We start from the raw sequence: 21,665 nt of genomic DNA, 5'->3' as shown, positions 1-21,665 counted from the left end.
CAACAACAACAACAGGAAGACAGATATAGACTGAATATCAAGAAAGCTTCTTAACTGTTAGAGCAGTACGACAAGGGAACCCATGAGTTCGGGAGATGATGAGCGATGTCTCCAACGATTAAGAATATTCAAGAGAAATTTAGACAACTAACCACCTGCCCAATCTGCTTTGATTCGGATTCCTGCCTTGAGCAGGGGGTTGGACTGGATGATCTTACAGAGGCCCCCATCCAATCATCCGCAATTCTCATCTGGGAGTATCTGCTGGGTGCAAGGGGTGAGTGGGAATAAGCAAACTCTCTCTATGGGTGATGTACGCACAGTGAACAAATATGTGGCGGGGAGGAAAGGATGATGGTGATAATCCCCCCCCTCCAAGTCCACAGATGAGCAACTGAATCCTGGCTACTAGCTTGGGTTTACACAATAATTAGTGATTGTGACTCTATAGAGCCTCCAGGTTGAAAGGCAGTCTACCCCCACAATGCTAGATGCCAAGAAGTCGCAAGATGTGCACACTTACGTTCTGGGGGGCGTTGATGACGCCGGTGTTGTAACCAAACTGCAAGGATCCGATGACCGCGCCGCTCACTGCCAGCATCAGCCGGGCCGTCATCTGCTGTAAAAGGGGATGGGTGGAAAGAGAATGGCCGAAAAGAGAGAGGAGAGCGTTCAGTCTGGGGGGTATTTCTGGGCAGGGAATACATGCACAACACACCCAAAGTCCCCCCCCCCCCGGTTAAGCCCCTCTTATGGCTCTGAATGTCACAGATTCATTTCATTTAACAACCTCTTAAGCCAGGATGAGTCCAATGCCACAGAGCACGGCTGGGGGACCAGACCCTGGCAGCCATTTCGCCAAGCATGGCCAAAACCTCGGGCATCAAGGGACGACAGTCATTACGGGCCTCCCCTCTTGTGTTGAGACACCTCAAGCCATGCAGGTCCACGGCAGCCCCCATCATCCTTCAGGGCCCGCCACAATGTCTACGGCCAGGGGATGTTGGCCAGTCTTTGGCACCCAGTCTGAGCCCCTATGAAAAACCAGCCCTTTCCCCCAGGAAAAAAAGGGTGACGGGGAGGGTGGGCTCTGAGTCTAGTTGTCGGTGCGACTTAAATCAGACTTGACAGCATCTCTGGCCAGGCCTGATGGGAGTCATAGTCCATGCGAGGGATACCCATTCCTCGTTCTCGGAGGTTTTTGTGGCATGTGTGTGCAAAAAAGGGAGCAAAATGCGGCCTTGGAAAGGAGGCACAGCCCACAAAGGACCACTGGGGGGGGGAGATTGCCCCCCCCAAGCCCAGATCTCACCTACAAAGACTCACCTGGGAGTCCAAAATTCGCTGCCTGGAGATAACCCCCCTTCCCGACCCTTCAAAACAGCCAAGAAATGTCCATTTTTCCTTTCACTGGAACGCCAAGAGGGACCTTCGATTGGGGTCCATGTCACTGGCAGGTGGTGTTAAAAGCAGGGGACAAAAACACAGCAGACGGAATGAAGGCAGAATACATATCCTGACCCATCCCCCTCCCAAGGCCGGCGGCCTGGTGAGGAAGGGCGGACCCTTGTCTCGGGCAGCAGAGCAGGGGGGACGGTGGAGAGGGGAGTGTCAAGAAAGACCCCCGTCTAAAACCCTCTTAAGGCCCAGGATGAGGCAGATCCTGGTGATTTGGGGGTGGTGAATAAATTTTATGGATTTATATGGAAAGTCCAGGGATGACAAGTGACTCAATTTATGGGATGGTGGCAGCCAGCCTTGGTGGCCCCGGGCAAGCTGCATGGGGGGGGGGGGTGCTGGCTGTCCCAGAGCACCTCCAGAAGAAGGAAACAGGAAAACACTTCTGGGTGCATCAGAACCCTAAAAAGGGTCCCCATGACTCAGAGGGCCAGAGATCACGATTCGAATACGCTCCCATCTAAGGCAGATTTAAAGAGAAAGAACTACATAGAAAGAGATCAGGGAACCCTGTTGCCCATCATCCACAGAGAGCAGCGCCTGGGGAGCAGACACATGGGCCACCTGGTCATGGTTCCCACCCCCAACAAAGGGCACTGCATAAAGATCATTTCTGGGATTGCACCAGTACCTCATCATTATTATCATCATCAACACGAGCCATCAAGTCAATTCTGACTTATGGCGAACCTTTTCAGACCTGGTTTCCCCTTTCTTTCTTCTAAGGTTTTCTCAGGACTGGGCCGGTTGCCCGAGGCTACCTCGGCTGGCTTTGCTCGCAGGAGGCCCCGTGGGGGATTCAAACTCCCAACCTCTGACTCCACAGCCAGAGAGCTAACTCACTGAGCTAACCAGCCAGCTCTACCAGTCAACATGCACAAATCAGGCCTGGTGTCCGTCGTGAGAAAGAAAGAAGGCGGCTGAGCCTTCTCTCCGAGCTACAAGGCGCCTCAAACGGGCCACGCGTTTCCAGAACGGATGAAGGAGCCACACAGAACTCTTCGGCAGTGCTGCTCTCGCATCCTCTTTCCTGCTGAAAGCAAGGCGATCATTGGGGAGGGTGCCAGGGCCGGAGGTTGGCTAAGACTGCTGCATTCAGAGGTTGGCCCTCCTGAAAATCTCCCCCTCGGCCACGGCGGGTGAGCGAAAGGGAGGGATCTGGATTCGGATCCGGCTTTGGCAAGCCCCCCCCCCTTAAGCCGCTCTGGGGACCGCTCTCATGATGCCCAAAGCCCCGTCCTCCAGTCCGGGGCACACTTGCCCCTTTGTTTCGAGAGCATGACGCAAGAGCCACCCCCGTTGGCTAATCCCAGGCAGTCCCTTTTGGTTTAAAAAGGAGGGAGGGAGAATCCGGGCCGGTCCCCCACCACGCGGATCAGACTTAAGCGGGTGGTTTACGTGGAACTGCTGTTCTGGCTCCCCGAGAATTTCGGTTGTGATTTATTAATTCTATGGTCGCGGATGACTCCGCAGCCCATGAGGGTCTTAAAGGCCACCTTAAATCATCACCTTAGAAAAGCCAAGCTGGAAGGGACCCTAGAGGTCATCCAGTCCAGCCCCAGTGGGGGAATCGAACTCGCCACTTCTGGCTCCGTGGCCAGAAAACCATTGAGATACCCAGCACCCTCAAACACAACACCAAGAGCAGTTGAATAGGCTTTAGAAACAAATCAGCTCACCCCGGGTTCAAGGCATTAAAAAAGAGAAATGGACGTGGGTTTCCGCCCTCAGAAACCCGACGCGACAATGTGGATTTCTGCACACCTTTAGATATGAGAAAACAATTGATATGGGGATGGAGAGCAGGACAACGCGTGCGCAGAAAGTCCCCCCATTCAAAACAAGTAGCAACACTATTCATTTCTGCCCCATGCTTCCTACAAAGATTGTGTGACTAGTTTTCTTAAAGAGCTTGGAAAAGTTACTTTTTAAAAAGAGAGACCGACTCTCGGTACCCCTCCCACTTCCAGGGACTGTTGCCAGCCTCCATCCTGTCTCGAAAGCAGGTGGGAACGTGGATGCATGCATGATCTATTTTAGACCTTAAGAGGTTTAAATCTGAACTGAATTTCAATTAAGATCTTTTTAAAACAGTCTGTATTGTCTTGCGGTACAGCATGTTTTTTTTTGCTGAGTCATTTTGCCAGGGTCTGTGTGCGAAAGCAAAACGTTTAATGTGTTCGTTCCGTCTTGAATTGAGAGTTGTTAGCTTTACAAAAGACCTGTTTCTCCTTTGTTGATATGGAGTGAGCACCGTACTCTGAGTTGGGGGCTCTCCATACAGGGTGGGTGAGGGTGTAACTCCAAAGACTTGCCATGGGGAGCCCCCGGTATGGTAACCTGATGTCGCTGAGCTCAGAACCATCAAAAGCTGTCCAAGCTGTGAAACCTATTTGAGGCCTATGGTGCAAAACCTTGACTAGAGCTTGTCAAGTTCGGGCTGAAACCCAGAGCGACTTGATTTTTTTTAAAACATAAAGAGACACAGATTGAAAGTAACTCACTAGGAATAACAAATTACCTGTAATTAATTCATTTTCCCCAACACAGAAAGTCCAATTAAGTTTCACGGTGGCAATAACTTAATGAGGAAGAACGTCACTCCTTCCACCAGGTGGCCGTAACTTTTTAGTTACTTTTAGAGTCACAGGGGCACGGCCTTGTTCGAGGGCAGAGAATACATGGTTCAAACCCTGTATGTGAGTCCTGGGGCAGGGCTGGTTTAGATTCTTTCTCCAACAAATGTTTCAGTGAGTTGAGACTGCAAGGGCCAGTGAATTAGAAAAGGGGTGGCCTTCTCTGGAGCACTTGAAGCTAGTCTGCTCTGTGAATCCCTCCACTTCTGCTACAGGAATTTAACCAGAAATTCAAAACCCCGCAGCCCTGTGTACATGACCTGAAAGAAACTCACAGCCCAGTAGTCACACTTTGAAAAACTTTATAGGCTTGAAGTGACAGAGGGAGTCATCACAGTTAAGCAATTTATGGAAGGGGCAGGGGAGGTATCATCCTAACAGGGGATGCAACCCAGAAAGCTAGTGAGATGTTCTTAATTTCTTTCCACTTTGTTCATTTTGGGACAAAATTAAGGAGATCCTAGTTCAAATCTCCAGTCTGTAATGAGAGTGTACACATACATGCACGCGTGCACACACACACACACACAGAGAGAGAGAGAGAGAGAGAGAGAGAAATGTTCCATTCAGGAAGAAACAAGAGAGAAAATCCTTCCTATTCATTTTCCGTGTCAGACATGATTAACATAGTCATGCCGAACATTGAAAGACACAGAACATCTAAAGTCGACCCATTAAACCAATGGCAGGTCAATACTTCGACAGTAGGACCTCCGTATCTGCGGGATCGGTATCCACTGATTCAATTCTCTGAAAAATATTAAAAGAAAAATCCTAGAAAGATATATTTCTAAATATGAAAGTTACCAGAACTGGCCAATAGACCACGCTTTGTATAGCATTCACTATAAACCACGTTTTTCAGTATCCCGGGGGGGGGGGAATTGGAACAGATATGGGGTGGTCTCCTCTAACTGGGACAAGCAGCTAGATCTTAGTGCAGCTTTTACTAGGATTTACTGAGTTACTTTATAACAAATGACACTGAATTTAGTGGGATTCTCTTCTGAGTAAACACCCAAATACTGGCTCAGATCTGTCTTCCAGTAGAAACAAATGTTTCAAATGTTTCATGTGTCCCAATTCTAAGCATACTCAAAAGAAACACACACACACATACACAAACAGAGAGAGAGGAAAGATCTAATTTTTGAGGTTGTAACTGAACAAAGCATAACATCCTTCTGTTTGCAACTTTTTAACTGCCATTGTGTGGCCTTTGGAAAAATCTGAGGTTTCTAAACTGTGTTTTTAAAAAAGAAATTCTGCAAATTAATGAACTTTCGAGAAACAGTAAAGAAAATGCTACATTTTTTAAAACGGGGATGAAAACAGGACCTGCTTTAAAGGCCTTGGTGTGAACTTAGCGGGATTCATGGGAGAACAAGGATTTGAACCCCAAACTCTCTAACTACTGTACTACATCACACGATCATCGTTCCAAATTTTCATCCAGCTCCTTCTCCCAAGACGACAGAAACTCTAGGAAAGAATAGAGTTTTCTTTGACCAACTTTCGACAGTGTTTCATCAGAGGCTTTTTGGGAGAGAAGCCACGAAAGCCGACGCTAAAGGGCTACAGAAATCCTTGTTGGGGGTTCGCCGCTACAGGCTAAAACCCTCCTTAATTTCACACACGCACACACACACACACACACACACACACAACTAGAAATGCCAGACGCACATCAACACACACCCTCAGCCGTGGCTATGTGCAATTTATGACATACTGGATATGGTCCGGAAACAGGACGTTTACACAAATACCACCTCCGTCGTTCCCAAAGACCCACATGGCATCAGAGGGGCAGAGGAGACAGACGCACCCCAATGTCACATCCAGATGACAAAAAAATAATATCGCAATGCACCACAAAAAATCATCTCACTGAGTAATAGATGCTTCCGCACCTGCGCCACCGGCGCAAGAACTGGGCTATGTCAAAGGTAAAATAGTTTTCAACCTCTCATTGTACAAGAGTTAAAAATCTGCTCGTTCACTTGCTTTTAAAAGACCAACTTTTTTAAAAAAAAGGTCCTTTATACAACTTTGGATTCCGGTTTTTTCGAGAACACGTGTTTCCGAAGCTTGACCAGAGACAAACAACACCAACCAACAAAATGCGCGTATTTTTTTTTCCTCCCTGTTGACTTGCACACCCCTTGTGTTTCCTCATCCACGCTGCAGGCACCCGGTTCCCTCGGTCGATTTCCTGTGGCTGTATTTTTCGAGGCACCCAATTTCAGTTTGCACAGCCGGAGGACTGATAAGGTGCGACTGATAAGGTGCGAGGAGACACAGGGAGTGGCATAGATTTGAAAAGAAGATGGAGAGGGTGCCGATAGAGGAAGAAAACTGCTTGTATAGAGTTTTCATTGGCAATTTTTCCACCTCCTTGTCTGGCGGCCCATTAATATGCATTTCTGAACAGAAGAAAGGGCACCATCCAATATTAAGGTACAGAACAGGGATTAGAAACACAGCAAAGCCTTTAAAAGCAGGCTTTAAAAATAAAAATCTTTTCTTTCCAGTAGCAGAAGAAAGTAAACCAGGTTCTAATGCAGGGGCTGGGAAAATACAGCTTTTGGGTTGCATAGGGATCCCTTAAGCCCCCCCAAAAACACCCATCCAAAATGTTATTTTTTTGAATGCCTCCATAATTCGTTCTTCTACCCTTCTGGAACCACAAGATGGGCTATTCTGCCATGTTTTGACGGCCCCCAGCAGCTTGATCCCACATTAAGGGCCATATTTCTACTTTAAGAAATTCTAAGATTTGGGAGTGTGTCTGTCTCGCCTTGGGTCTTCCTCTTTTCCTGCTGCCTTCCACCTTTCCCAACATTATTGTCTTCTCCAATGAATGCTGCCTACTCGTGATGTGCCCGAAAGTAGGACAACCTCGGCTTCCACATTCTTGCCTCCAGAGGCAGTTCCGGCTTGATTTGTTCTAGGACCCACTGGGTTGTCTTTCTGGCAGTCCACGGCATCCCCAAAGCTCTCCTCCAGCACCACCTGTCAAATGAATCTAATTTTTTTCCCTGTCAGCTTTCTTCCCTGTCTGGCTTTCACACCCATATATGGCGACTGGAAATACGGCGGAGCGGATGATCTTGGTCTGGGTCTGCGGGGAGACCCCCGGTGCCTGTTACTTGGCAGAAGACAAGAGCCCACACCGCCTGGCAGAGCTGAAGATGGGCCAGATGAGATGACCGGGAGAAAGCCCCGGCCGAAGAGTGATCGGGGATCCCTGGATTCTTGCCTTTTCCGAGAAAGGACCCATTTCAGCCCTCGGCTGCAACCCTGGGAATCCAGACCCACCTATAAGACAAGAGGGGTTGGTGTTCTGCAGCCCACGGGGCTACGGAGGGCTCTCCACGGCCTCTGGTGTGCCCCCCCTCTGTCACCCCAAAGTAAAATGGCACAACCAGTTTTCTCCAACAGCCACGATTCTCAGTTTGAAGGCTACCCCCCTTCTGTAAACTTTAAAGCCTCAAACAGATCCCACCACCACCACCCCCTTTTTAAGTGGTTTTCTGGTCACTTCTGGCTTCTTTTTTTTAAAAGGGAGGGTGGCCCCACTCCTTCTGTTGCTGACTACTCCCGGATCTGTTTTAGCCCAGCGTCTGCTTCCTGCCAGTAGGAAGCCAAGCCCTTCAGGAAAGCAGATACACATGTAGGGTGCAAGGGCAACAGGTGCTTTCTGCTGGTCCTCAGTGTTACACTGCTCCTGGACATGGAGGTTCCACTGATTTAGCCGCTGTGATAAGACAGCGAACCCTGTGGTCTTCCCCCCACCTCACATACTGTAGCAGCTAATCCCCCATGTATTCAATGTGACAAAGAGACGTATTTTATTTTGTTTGTCTATAACCTGAATTTAATTCCCACCCAGATCACTCTGTGACCTCTCTCGATTACTACGATGAGAAAAAAACAGGAAAACTTTTCATTTTGAGTTCCTCATTTCACAAGCATTTTCTACCTCTTGCTTTCTTCAATTTACTTAAATATGGGAAGAGTCAGGGCGTTTGGTGGTAGTCCTAATCTCCCATATGCCCCAACGAACTCAGTGGAACTTACTTCTGAGTAGAGACCTTTGTCATATCACATAGCCGGGTTTAGGAAAAGTATCCCTGTGATCCATCCGGAGAAACCTATGGGTCACACAGAATCACTTAAATGTTACAAAGCATGTAAGCTTTAAGAGCTCCACAGAACGCTTCATCAGACAGGTGTAAAGTTCTGAAGATCGTGCAGCATGTTTATCATCTTTTAGGGCTCCAATAAAGGTTGGGCTTAGAATCCGAACTTTGTGGCGTAACAATCCTGGAGTCCATGTGGTGTGCCGAGCAAGGGATCAGATGACCTGGGTTCAAATCCTTTCTCAGCCAAAGAAACCCACGGGGCGGTGGCAGTGATTAAAAAAACACTCCTTAAATATCGTGTGTACCTGAAAAACCCTACAAGGATCACCCGACGTCAGAGCCGGCTTGCAGTCCTACACAGGCTTACCTGAGAGTAAGCCCCTCTGAATAGCGTGGCCTTTCTCCTGAGTAGGCATGTACAGGACTGAACGGTGAGTCATAATAACTCACGCAAAGCTCTGTGCCGTATATTCAGCCTTTACCGGTTCGAAGGGACGGTTTTAGAACAAAAACAAACAAGAACAGTACATTTATAAAAAGATTTTAAAAGCATTTAGATGGGAACGGACCCCACCCCTTTGACCTTTGCTTTCCACACCCCTCAACAGCTGCGTTGTCCCGTTCCGAACTTGCTCCAGTTCAAGCTTTCAGTGTCCAGGACTGGAGACGGCATTCCGGATGAGGCCAGTCCGGTCGGGAAGACGGTGGAATTTTCCATTTCTCTAAAATATTCCACGCTTTGCCGACGCCTGCCCGCAAGGGTGTCTGAGCCGCCTTGTCCGTTGCCTCAGGCAGCTGATTTTGGGGGGACGTCATGAAGCATCCAGCTATTTTTTCTGTTAATCACTAGGAAGATACGGAGGTGGCTAATGGGGTTTAACTGTGTAAGCTTTACAAACAACCCTCTGAGGTAGGCCAGTCTTCCACCTGCCACATAAATATAGCAAGCCGTGTCAGGGGGAGACCAATGGGCTTACGGGGAAACCGAGATTTTCCTAAACCCAGTTGCTATCCCCATGCAGAGCAGATCCACTAAATCAACGGCGGACAGTTATGTAAATCATGTTGACTCAACGGATCTGCTCCTTTTGGGACAAGATATTGATTTTAAGCATCTGTTTTTGGCATTTACATCATGCCCCTTTTCCTGCAATGAAGGCAGTTTATGGGGCTCTCTCTCCCCACACCTTTCTCCTTGCCACAACCACCCTGCGAGGTAGATCAGGACAAAAGGAGGTGGCTCAAAGTTACCCTGTGTGTTTCTATGGTTCACGGGGGAATTTGCATGTGGATCTCCCAAGTCCAGTCCAACACTAACTGCTCCTCCACACTGCCTCTGTGGTGTCATCATTTTAGCTTCAAGTTGTGTGTGTGTGTGTGTGTGTTTGCGTGTGTGTGTGTTGAAATGGACTTGTTCTGTGCCATCCGGTTGCTCGGCAGGCCTGCTCAGCTCTCGTAAACTCAACCCTGTGGCTTCCTTTAGTCCGTCCATCTCATGTCTGGTCTTCCTCTTTTCCTGCTGCCTTCCACCTTTCCCAGCATGATGGCCTCTTCCAAAGACACCTGCTTTCTCATGAGGAGAGCCCAAAGCAGGGCAGCCTCAGCGCCAACGTTTTGCCTCCAGAGTTCATTCAGGCTTGAGCTGACCTAGGCTTAGGGCCCACTGGTTTGTCTTTCTGGCTGCCTGGGGTATCGATCGCCCAAGCTCTCCTCCAGCACCACATGTCAAAACGCTTTCCAGTGGGTGAAGTTAAGAGATACTTTTCGGCTTCCTTTTTCCAACGCAGGGAGGGAGGGCGAAAGGACGGGAACGAGGAGGGAACAAGCAATGAGCTTTTTTTTCCCCTAAGCACAGCCGCGTGCCCTGGAACAAGCCCTTCCTCGCCTGCGCATTATCTCCTCCGCCCTGCGTCTTCCCCTCCTCCCTCCTCCTGGAGGACAGCCCTTGACCTCAGATCTCAAGCATCTGGGGGGCTCGTCTCTCCGGCAGCCAATCCGGACGGGGAAGCTGCGCATGGTTCCCACTTCCTGGGCTGGAGCATCAGGTTCACCTTTCCCCTAGATCCATGCGCCCAGGGATGCATGCGCCGGCGCTCTCGCCTGCCTGCAGACGCTGGCCGGGCGGACACAAAGGGAACTCTCTTCCCAAGAAAAGGAGGAGGGAAGGGGAGAGAAAGACCCGAGGGGCCTTAGACCCGGCCGTGGCTTGTATTTATTTATTTATTTACTGGATTTATACCCCACCCATTGAGTCAACTGACTACTGAAGCCAGCTGGGACACACTGAGCTTCCGTCAGAGTCTTCTCCCCATCCAAAAAACTCAGGATCAACCAAAGAAAACGGCAACCCGATACCTACACGAATGGACAACGGCGAAGTCCAAAAACACCAGGGAATCAAGGAAACATTTATAAAAGTAAGCCCAAGTTTTTAAGCTTTCAAGATTCACCAGATTCTTCCACTGCTACGTGCCATGTTCAAGCCGGCCGGCTTTTGAATTACACAGAGTTCTTTGACCACGGCCTACTAGGCTTTAACGAGCAAGCTTTTGACTACACAGCACTCTCCTCCTAGTACACACCATGTTTTAGGGAGCAAGCTTTTGGCGCACATAGAATGGTTTGCCCATGAAATAGCATGTTTTGTTGTGCAAGCTTTCAGATTCCACAGAATTCTTCTCCCACTGCACACAAGGTGGAAGCCTAGATGATACCAGACCTTCCACATTCTCACCGCCGTTCCTGCTGTTTAATTTTACTAGGCCATACCTGATCACCAAGTTCACCTAATCATAGATATATTCAGCACAGAATATTCGCACATGTGGCTGAAACCTTCAATATACGGGCTCTCTCCAGAGTTTCATGTTTTAGGTTTTATCTTTCTCCTTGCCCTCTCTTTTCAGTCCTTTCTCTCTTTTTCAGGCTGACCTTTCCCAACAGGGGTCGCACTACCACACCCATCAGCCCTACCAACATGGTGAGGATGATGGGAGTTGTACTCCAACTCAGCTGCAAAGCCCCAGGGAATTCTGAGAGTTGTAGTCCAGAAATGCAAACCTCCACACAGCAAATCTAGCCTGAGCCGTCTCCAGAGGCAAAAAAATGTTGAAGCCGAGGCTGTCCTGCTTTGGGCACCTCATGAGAAGGCAGGGTTCTCTGGAAAAGACCATCATGTTGGGTGGAAGGCAGCAGGAAAAGAGGAAGACCCAATATGAGATGGACAGACTGCTTCAAGGAAACCACAGGCTTGAGCTGATCAGGGCTGTGGAGGAGAGGGAATGTTAGAAATCTCTCATCCATCCCATAGTCAGAGGTGACTTGATGGCTCATAACAACAACAGAAATACACACACGTGTGTGTGTGGATCTTGCTGTAGGAAGACCAGTCTAACCATCCACACTTTTGCAGCTACAAATGGAACTGCCTTTTTGCAGCGCAGTCTATCTCTCTATCAAACGCTTAGGGGATAAGCAGCAAGAAGAAGCCGAGGCCTTCACGCCCAGCCTGCAGCCGTCCTGGACTCTGCTGAGATTAAGACCAGTGGACGTCAGGAGGAGACGCCTTCCGATCAAGTTGTCAAAAAGAGTTCCTTACTTAATTGGCAGCAACTAACTTTCCCAGGTTCAAGCAGCAAGGAGCCAATTTTAAAAGCAGGCAACACTGCCGCAGCCTCATAGACCTGCTGAGGCTGTGGCTTTCAAGATCAACCAGCTCGTCAGTTGAGGACTCTGGCTGCAGACCCAGAGGTTAGGAATTCGAATCCTAACCCTCGAAAAGGGCCGGACTGGATGATCCAGAGGGTCCCTTCCCACTCTGCAGTTCTCAGATGATGATGATTCTAAGGGGAGAAGATGTCCAGCCCCGTCCAGAGGTCAAATTAGATAAGATGAAACTGGAAGTACTGACAACTATGCTATTTATCATCATCCATCTATTTTACGATGAGCCAGGACTCAGAAAAAAAGAGCCTCTGTGTTTACTCTGAGATGTCACCGTTTTCTGGAGAAACCAACCGATCTGATCAAGGCATCACAATTTGCAGTTTTTCCCCCCACTAAAGAACGACATCGCTTTTGCAACAAACGGGGTTTTGAGCAGGAGGAAGCAAACAGACTCTGTGCTTTCCGAAAACTAGCGCTCCCGAAGCTTCGCCGCCTGGCACACGCACTGGGGGTGGGCAAACCCTCTCTCCTCTTCGGACACACCTCACAGCATCTTTCCTGCTTCACGCAAAACCTCTTTTCCGCTCCAGCGTTTCCTCCTCGGGCTGCTGGCCTGCAAACCCAGCGAAGTGTTTTTTGGGGGTGGAAAAACCCCAAAGCCGGTGTCCGGCTGGTCTGTTTCCAAAACCGATGCCGGAGCCGCCAAACCCGCCAGAGGCTCGCGGGTGATGAAAATAAATCATAATAAGAGTTGCTCGGTTATTTATTATTATCACCCAGCTCAACAATGCTCCGGACAGCAACCCCTGCGCCAGGCAGGAGCCCCCGAAGGAGATCAAAAGGTGCTCCATTGTCTGTTGGGCTCCTTTGATGAAGGCATCAATACCGGTGGCCTGCTTCAAAATGTTTTTTGTGTTTTTTTAAACAAAATATCCTATCAGTTTCCTAAATTTCTGCCCTTCGGGAAGGAGCAGGAAGCCAGTCTCCAAGGAGCGCCCCCCGGAGGCTTCTGGGGAGGTGTTTCCTCCCCTCTCCACGGCGTGCCCAGTTGTCACGTCCCACAATCCTCTTCCAAACCCGCCTCTTACAAGCGACTCGGCCCCAAAGCCAGCTCAGGCAGGATTCCGGCCCGGGTCTTCGGTGCCACCGGAGGCTTCTCTTCCCCTCCCCTGCCCTTCCCTCCTGCCAGAAGTAGTCATGCAAGGATGATGCATGACAAGCCTCCCTCCAGCGGCCTCATCATCATCATCATTGAAAGCCTCCGACTATATGTGCATCATTCACCACCGGGAAAAAGAAGGGAAACGGCCTGGAAAGGAGATTTTAAGGACCACTTCGGACCATTGCAAAATAAATTTTAAAAAGGAATCCGGACCCAAAAAGGGCACCGGCACATGCGTGCGCATGCACACGTAAACACACACACACACAAAGACAGACAGAGCCGTTGCCTCGCATGTCCTCTCTCAAGTTTGGCTCCGTTTCCAGATTTCCCAGAGACGAAACACTGCCAGAAGCGACTTTGGAACACGCCGCCCGTCCACAGCAACAAAACTGAGTTCAGCTTCAGAGAAGATCTTTTATGATTCATTTCTCTCTCCCCCCCCCACCCATGGGAGGAATCGGTAAAAGAAATCTTTTAAAAAAAATAACTAAAAAGATTTCAAAAGGCCAGTATTCAAAGAACCCCACATCCTGCAAGAATACCTTTTTAAAAATTCAAAAACGGTGATTATAGCCTTTGCTGCACTCATAATCTCACTTACTTACTTATTTGTTTATTTTAAAATATGTTTGCCTTTCTCCTTAGGGAGGAGAGCGGTTTGTCTCATTAAAAGGCAAAATTGAAAGCTTAAACCAAAGGCCACTCGAAGACATGGGTAAAAAAAAAAAAGCAATTCATTTGAAAGGCACAACCATCCATTTAAAAAAACACTTATGCAGCCAGTCATTGAGGGGAACATTTGCCAGAAGAGAAAGGGCTTGGCCTGCTTGCAGAAGGACAGCCAAGATGGAGCTTGGCTGGCCTCCAGTGTCAGGGAGTTCCAGAGTCTCTGGGAGCAGCCAGAGAGAAGGCCCTCTCCCGGGTCCCCATCTGATGTGCCTGTAAAGGTGGCGGGACCGAGAGAAAAGCCGATTGGTCTTAACACCCGGGGAGGTTCACAGAGGGAGTTGCGGACCTTGAGACAAATTGGAGCCAAACCATTTAATGTTATCGATTAATCTCAAGACCAATTGGAAATTAATTTAGAAGCGTCCAGGGAACGGACTGACTGATCCAGTTTTAGAAGGGCAACCAACAATGAGAAACGGCAAGCAGACAAGAGCCCTGGAGAAAGAAGCTACGTACTGGCTGACCTGTTCAGTGGCTGAAGACTCAGGAGGCCTGGGTTCAAATCCCCGTTCAGCCACAGAAACCCACTAGAGTGACTGGAAGCAGTAAACACCTCCCCAAAGATCTCGTATACCTTGAAAGGGGAGGAAAACCCTAAAAGGGTCACCCTAAGTCAGGAGGGATTTGATGGCGCAGGATAACAATTATTAATAATAAAGTTGCATGCATCAAACAGAGCGAGGTGGGTGTCCCACCATGAGGCTGTCTGGTCTACTGGTTAGCTTCAGTCTAGAACGTAGGAGAGCTCTCATTTATACACTGGAGGGGGACCCCAAAGTGCATTATAGAGTTGAGCCAGGCTTTATACAGTTAGTGGGGAAATGTCAAAATTAGCAAAAGGTAGGGATTGTACTGACCCTGTCCAGCCTAAATGACAATTCTGACTTATACCAACCCTTTCCAGGGTTTTCTAGGTAGAGAATACTCAGGAGTGCTTTACCTTTTCCCTCCTCTAGGGGGCAACCTGGGACTGCTATGCAGCTGGCCCAAGGCCACCCAGGCACAGTGGGGGATTCGAACCCCCAACCTCTGGGGAAAGTTCCACTGTTGGCTTTTTTTGTACACGAAATGGGCATTGTTCATGGCCTCAGGCTGCAAAACATATGGCGTTGCTTGAAAACTGAGCACTATAAACACTTTTCAAGCGGTAGTCTTATGGCGTGATTCCCACTAACCTACATCGTGGGCCTAAAAACATCTTGGAAAGGCGGTTTATTTATCTGACAGAGCATCTACGAAGTTTTTAGAATCCTTCCACAATGGGATAAGACAGAAGAGGAACAAAATTAAAAGGTGTGCCCACGATCCATTCTAACGGACATGGAAACAATAAAACAAGCATCATTTGAGGTTGTTCTACTCCAGAAAACGGGCCTCAGAGAAACTGAAATATTCTAGACCATTTGGAAATGTCTTGCAATTCGGGCCAAATGGGATTCTTAAATGCCTTCCCAGTCCCTTGCAGGAAAGAAAGCCGAGAAACATTACACAACTAATTTTTCCCTCCAGAATAAACAAACAAACAAACAAACAGTTGAAAAGCTGACCATTTTGACATTTTAGCTTCGTGAATTACTTAGGAAAGAATCAAACTGCAAACATTTATGGTTGGCCATGTCCCCCCACAAAAAATTGAAATACGATACAAAAGCTTGACTCCACTCCAAACTTAAGCCAGTGATTCATCTTCGAGATCAGGCGTACATGCTTTTAAATTTTTTAAATTTTGATTTTACATTTTAAATTAAATGTTTCCAAGGGAAAGTAAGCCACCTTCAAGTCACATTTGCTCTGCCGGAGCCTTAAAAAGGGTGTTGAAAAATGATTGTGCAGATCGAAACCTCTATACAATATACACACCACACCCATGAATCAAGACAGCCAGAATCCTATGGCTGATTTACACTTGTGTAAAGGAAATCACGTGCGTTGCGGTGGCAATAATCACCCATTACTGACATGTTGGTAGCATCCAGCAACCAGCCCCTCGTTAGTTAATGGCCAGTAATTTGCTGGCAAGACTTAACACACTTTCCCTTACACAAATGTAAATCAGCAGCAGGATCCTGGCTAACAGGCTTCAATTACTATGAACATGTGAAAAATATATGGCGTGATTGTTCATTTTTGAAATTTTGTTACCCCTTTCGAACAATCTGTATTTAATTCAGAATAGCATCGGGGGGGGGCAGCATATTGCGTTATCTGAAGATGCAGTGAAATACTCCACTTGTTAGTGGCAACAAAAATATTGTAGGATTGTTCTTTTTAAATCATTCTTAGTATAATATATGGTACTAAAAGTAAACAAGTTACAAATTGATAGCATTCATATTCTAGTGCGTAAAATCTTGTTGATAAGAAAGGTGATCGTATTTCTCACTTAAACTGAGTCACTGGCAGGAATGGATGGGCCCCGATCCACATGAAGTTTTCTTGGAGTGGGATACATAATCAGGCAGCTTCGTTTTCTCTGGATTTTACAGAACCCTACCAGCGATTCATCGTTCAGCTCAAATTCTGTACCTGGTTAGCAGGCGTTTCCCATTTATTTCTGCTTGGAGGTACGTGTGTATTTGGAAGCACGCTGTTCGAAAATCTGCGCATTTTGCTAATGGATTTCTTTCGGCGGACATTTTTCCCGCCTGACTGAACCATGTTTGCCTGCTTTTTTCAGTCATGCATATTTCATTGAAAAATGCAGAAACCATATCGTGGCCCTCACCACCTCCACCCGACAAAAGCAGATCAAAAGAGGCGGTGGCTTTCATTTGTAGTTTGGCAGACTAAGAACTGCACAAGATTGTAAATAAATAAATAAATGCAAATGGCTTTTTCAGTCCTAATCATGCCTCAAAATTCATAGAGATTGCGCATTTACTTATAAGAAAATCCCAGACCTCAATGGGGCTTCCTTCCAAGTTAACCTACCCACAATTCCATTTATACGTTTTCTTGCTTTCAGTGAATCACCCGATGCTACCCTTTGGATTTTTAATCACCAGTAAGATCCACCAAATTCTGTTGGCTTTACCCCGAAGGAAGGGCGTTAAGGATTGAAGCTTTAACTGCAGTTAAATACAGGACCGCCTATACTTTTGTTAGTAGATTGTGCTAAATTTTTAAAAGGTTTCGGCTTTTTATAGGCTTTTCTGAATGTCCCCAAATGGCTTCAGCCAGGAACGAATATGGTGTCAGAGCCGGCTCTGAAGAAACCACAAGGTTGTAGCAAAACGTACCCAGTAAACCCAGCCCCTACCGAACCTCCCTTACAGGGCCGTTGTGCGAACAGCAGGGGAAAAGAATAAAGCAAAGATGAGACACACACACACCCGGCTGGGCTCTTTGTAGGAAGACCAGGAGCATAAACACTTGGCAGAGAGAAGACATTTATAGTTAAGATCTGGGTTCAAGTGCTGGTCGTGCAGCAAAGGCTCGAACACTGAGCTCCATACGATGACAGCACCAGAGAATCCACTTACCAAGACGATTCTCACACATTTTCCCTATGCAACATATATGTCACCATGACACTCTCTCTCTGAGACGATATTTTCCATAACGAAGGAGGCCAATCTGCCTCCCATGAAAAATGGAACTGCGATTTTCCTTTTCTTACCGTAAAGCAATCAAATTAGTCAATTTCTGCGCTGTACCAAACTATATATATATGGTTTCCCCCCGTATTTTATAGATACTATTTTCGTACGCTTGTATATTCCTCGAACCTTCTGTACCAAGAGTGGCTTGCCAATCTTGGGACTCTGAGGAATTCAAAGTGTGTGATAACAAAATATTAAAGAAAATGTGTTCAATATATTACAGAAAATACTGTAAAATGTAAACAGATCAAACACACAACACACATATATCCATCCTTCTAAGTGTACCGGCAAACTCAGAAACAAGAAGCCAAAACAAAATTCTGCATAAAGTAGACATGCCAAGCCTGGGCCCGATCAATTTAAGTTACTGGGAGGTTTCGGCTTCCCTGACCGGGCACGCTCCTGACAGCGTTGGATTACAACTCCCATCACTGCACGTTGTCCGGGGGTCAATGGGAGTCGGAGTTGAATAGACCCACCCAGAACCAGGGAGGAGAAGGCCGGCAGAAAAGCCACAGCCCGGCACCTCAATCGGAGGAACTTAATCTTTCACCTTTCCTCACCCTCGCCTCCACCCAAAACTGCTACCATGGAAATAATAAAAGAAGCATTCTAGAAAGCCAGAATTCCTCATAATCAATGAAAAAATGGCAGTGAGTAGTAATACTACTGCAGTGTGATATAATGGCTACTGGAATGAACTTAGGAAAATCAGACTCTACTCCCTCTGAGTCATGAAGCTCTCGGGTGACCTTAATAATAAATAATCGTGCCCCGCCAAGTCAGTTCTGATTTATGGCGACCTTTCCCAGGGCTTTCTAGGTGGAGAGGACTCAGAAATAGTTTATCCTTTCCTTCTTCTGGGGGCATTTCTGGGACTAGGCCGCTGGCCCAAAGCGACACAAGCTGGCTCTATCGGGATGCACGGGGGGCAGGGGAATCAAACTCCCAACCTGTGCGGTGGCCATATACCCAAAATCACTGAGCTATCCAGCCAGCCAAATGGGTGACCTTCGGCGGGTCAGCCTCTCTTTTCTTAGCCCAACATTTCTCAAAGGAACATAAATTGGTAAAAAAACGACCTGGTGCTCCATGAGCAAAATCCAAAAGTCAGCTTTGGCAATGCTTTTTGTATAGGGCCCAAAAGCATCATTTTAAAATGCAGGCTTTAGATTTCTTCATTTGTTGTTGCAGAACCTGGATCAAACTGCTGGATAGGTTTAGGTCTCTGGCTGTGGAATCCGAGGTTAGGAGGTTCGATTCCTCCCCCCCCCCCCGGCCATCCTCGACTGGATGATCCAGAGGGTCCCTTCTGGCTGTGCCGTTCTGTGCCGTTGCAAGAGTGTTAGAATTCTGCAAGGATCCAGCGTTTGCCGTCAAGTGTTGCCATGCCGGGTTTTGCACCAAAAGATGCCAGCTTGGATGTGAATTACTCGGAAGAAATCTGAATTTGTGAGCTTTTGAGCAGGACTGGACCCAATAGGGTAAAGAACAACCACACTCAGAATACGGCCCTTATGAGTTGCATTCCTACACCATCTTTCCTGCGGTGAGCGGCACAGATAGTACATCTCTTCGCCACAACCTCCAGCCCAACGGAGTTTTAGCCCAAGTTGGGATTCGAACCCAGGCCTCTCCAGTTCTAGAGCAGAAGCCAGGCAAAGGGGGACAGCCACCCTTGGAGAAGGACGGGGCACACATGCTTTGGATAAATAGAAACGTCAACTTGAGAACTTGTGAATTGCATCACCACCAAAACAATAAATACCTATTTTCACCCGGATACAGAAAAGGAGAACTTTCTAACCCGTATCTTGTGAGTCATATCACCCAAGTGTCACCCTGCGTACAATGATTTCTGAACTGCCTCCAAGGCAGGCTACAGGATGTTCTAAAACACACACAGAGAGATCTTGCCTTCTCCAAACAACCCCGGACTTAAGTCCTCGGGGGACAAGGTAACTCAAGGAGAGGGTTGAGAAGCCTGGGGCCACAGCCACAAACAGGGCTGAGCATTTCTTTCAGAGATGGAAACGTCTTTCTCCCCCCCCCACCCGCCTTAAGAAAAGAAACAAGAGGGGAGGAGACCCAAGGACGCAACCACCGCACAAGCGCTCCGCCCGCATCCAAACAGAAAAGTTTCCACGACATTTTACGCACACAAAAAAACCCACCAAACAAACCCAAACTCAAAAAAGGGGCCCTTAAGTCTTAGAGGGGGAGGTACACCCTGAAGTGACGAGAGTGTTGCCGTGTCTGTGTGTGTGTGTGTTTCTCTCTCGCACACACAGAGAGCAACCGGAGGCGGCGAAATTTTCCACTCGGCCCCGTCTAGCAAACCCGGATCTGGAGTTTGAGGCGCAGCCAACCAGCCGGCGCGGCTCAGAAAGGTGTTTGCGCACACGGGGACGTGCAAAAAAAAATCGGAAACGCGCGGGGGGGGGAGGAAGAGAGGAGGAATCAGGGTGTCTTCAAAGCTGCCAGGGGGTCCTTTCTTGTTGGCCCTGTAATTTAACCCAACACCCCCTTGGCACTCACGCACGTACACAAACCAACCCCTTCTCTCCATGGTCCTTGCGCGCCTCCCCCCACATTAGGAAAGTCTGGATTCTTTCCGTTGGGAATCTGGAGCATCACTTAAGCTGGAAACCTCCCAGCGCCCCCCCCCAAAAAACAGGCACTTGCAGGTTTTCTCCCCGAAAGCCTGCAAGGTTTAGGATCTTAACAGCGGTCCCATAAAAAGGATCGCCCACCGCCCGGCCTTTGCGCGGTGCGTTTCCATCCGAATGGGATTCTTCCTTTCTGCCAAAGGCTCTGCGCGGGGGTGGGGGAGGCAGCTTGGAAGTCAATGGGTCATCAATGGCCCTCAACTCATCAACCATCTATCCCCTCCCCCCCTTTTTTTCACAAAAGTATTCAGGGGGAAGTAAAGCGGGCCACAAGGATCCCTCGGGGCAGATTTTCTTAACGCCTCTCCTCTCGGATCCACCTCTTCCAGCGACTCCCACTGGAACCAGTAGGGACGAACTGGGAACGGGGGGGTGGAGAGGAGGAGGGCAAGAGGAGGAGCGCAAAGTCCCGAGGCTTAAACCGACCAACAGGGCACCGATCCGTCGCCTCCCGACGGGCCCTGCGCCCTCCCCCCTTGCCCCGAAATGCGGCCGCTTTGCGCCAAAGGCAGCCCCGCGCAAGCCTGCGCGGCGCGGGAACCACGCGATCCCAGGTGGCCGCGGGCAGCGAGGATGCCGGAGAGGAGGAACAAGGGGAGGAAGGCGGGGGAAAGAAAGAGGTCGAGGGGCCTTCGCGGCTCCCTCCTCCGCGTCCCGGCCGGGGAGTCGGAAGAAGGGAGAGCACTCCGGATCATGGCAGGGCCCCCCCCTCCCGGGCCCTGCCGTCCAGGCCAAGGGGGATCGGGCCCCTCTCTTCCTCTCCTCCTCCTCGGGCGAGGGAGCGCAGGGAAAAGGAAGGAGATGCCGGGAGGAATGGAGGGAGGGATGGAGGAGGCACCCGAAGGCCGGCCTGGCTGGCTGGGGGAGGGAGGGAAGGGGGATCGGGCCCTCGCGGGGAGGGGGGAAGCCTGCCTAAGGAAATCGCGGACGATGAGGAACAAGCAGAGAAGAAGTGCGGGGGGGGGGGGTCGGCGCTCACCTTGCCGCCGGACTCCATGGCGCTGTGCCGGGCGCTCCGTCTCCCCCCCGGCTATGGGCCTCGGGCTGGCGAGGCCGGGCGTGCGAGTGGGAAGGCGACCCCCCCCCTCGGCTGCTCCTCGGCCGGCGGCCCTCGGGTGCTCTAGATCGCGGCCCCCACGGAGGGGGGGCTCTCTCCCCAAACCCGGCGCGCCTCCCAGCCGCGTCTCTCCCAAGATCGCGCTCGATCACTCGCTCGCTCCTCCGCCGGCGCTCGCTCGCTCGCCCTCTTTCTCCCGCGGCCCGAGAGCGCGTGTGGAAGCGGCTTAAGTGGCGGTGTGGCGCGTCAGGGGCTCGCCGATTGGCTCCCGCCTCCCTCCCCGGAGGTGTGTCGGGGGTGCGCCGGGCCCTGGCCGGCCGGCCGGAACAGGAGGCGGGCGGGAGGCACCTCCCTCGCCGCCCGCCTCCCTTCCTCGAGCCGAGACCCGCCTCCTCCCTCCTGCGTGTGCGGCGCCCAGGCCGAGATGGCGAGGCACAAAGGGAGACCCGAGACGCAGCTCGGAGCGCATCCCCTCCGCCTTCTCCGGATCGAGAGGGAAGAGTTCCCAACAATTCCATTTTTTCCCTCAGGG

At 49.4% G+C, this 21,665-nt stretch overlaps 1 protein-coding gene across 3 annotated transcripts in view; it reads right to left on the bottom strand.

Moving 5' to 3' along the window:
* The window catches only part of SLC2A1 (solute carrier family 2 member 1), a 38,901-nt gene extending 17,451 nt beyond the window's left edge, over window positions 1–21,450 (bottom strand). The window contains exons 1-2 of one of the 3 annotated variants that reach the window (XM_072977769.2): window positions 21,056–21,450; window positions 524–616 (exon numbers count right to left, since the gene is read on the bottom strand). In XM_072977769.2, the coding sequence (XP_072833870.2) occupies window positions 524–616; window positions 21,056–21,073 (111 nt within the window). In that variant the 5' untranslated portion in view covers window positions 21,074–21,450. Of the gene's footprint in view, window positions 1–523; window positions 620–1,326; window positions 1,525–21,055 lie in introns of those variants that run through there. The other 2 variants (XM_072977768.2, XM_072977770.2) reach the window with 2 other exon arrangements.
* Window positions 21,451–21,665: the final 215 nt, after the last annotated feature.

The sequence above is a fragment of the Pogona vitticeps genome, chromosome 7 (genome assembly GCF_051106095.1).
Source record: "Pogona vitticeps strain Pit_001003342236 chromosome 7, PviZW2.1, whole genome shotgun sequence".
Taxonomy (NCBI): domain Eukaryota; kingdom Metazoa; phylum Chordata; class Lepidosauria; order Squamata; family Agamidae; genus Pogona; species Pogona vitticeps.
The sequence above is the reverse complement of the archived record's forward strand: the minus strand, read 5'-3'. Positions and strand labels throughout refer to the sequence as shown.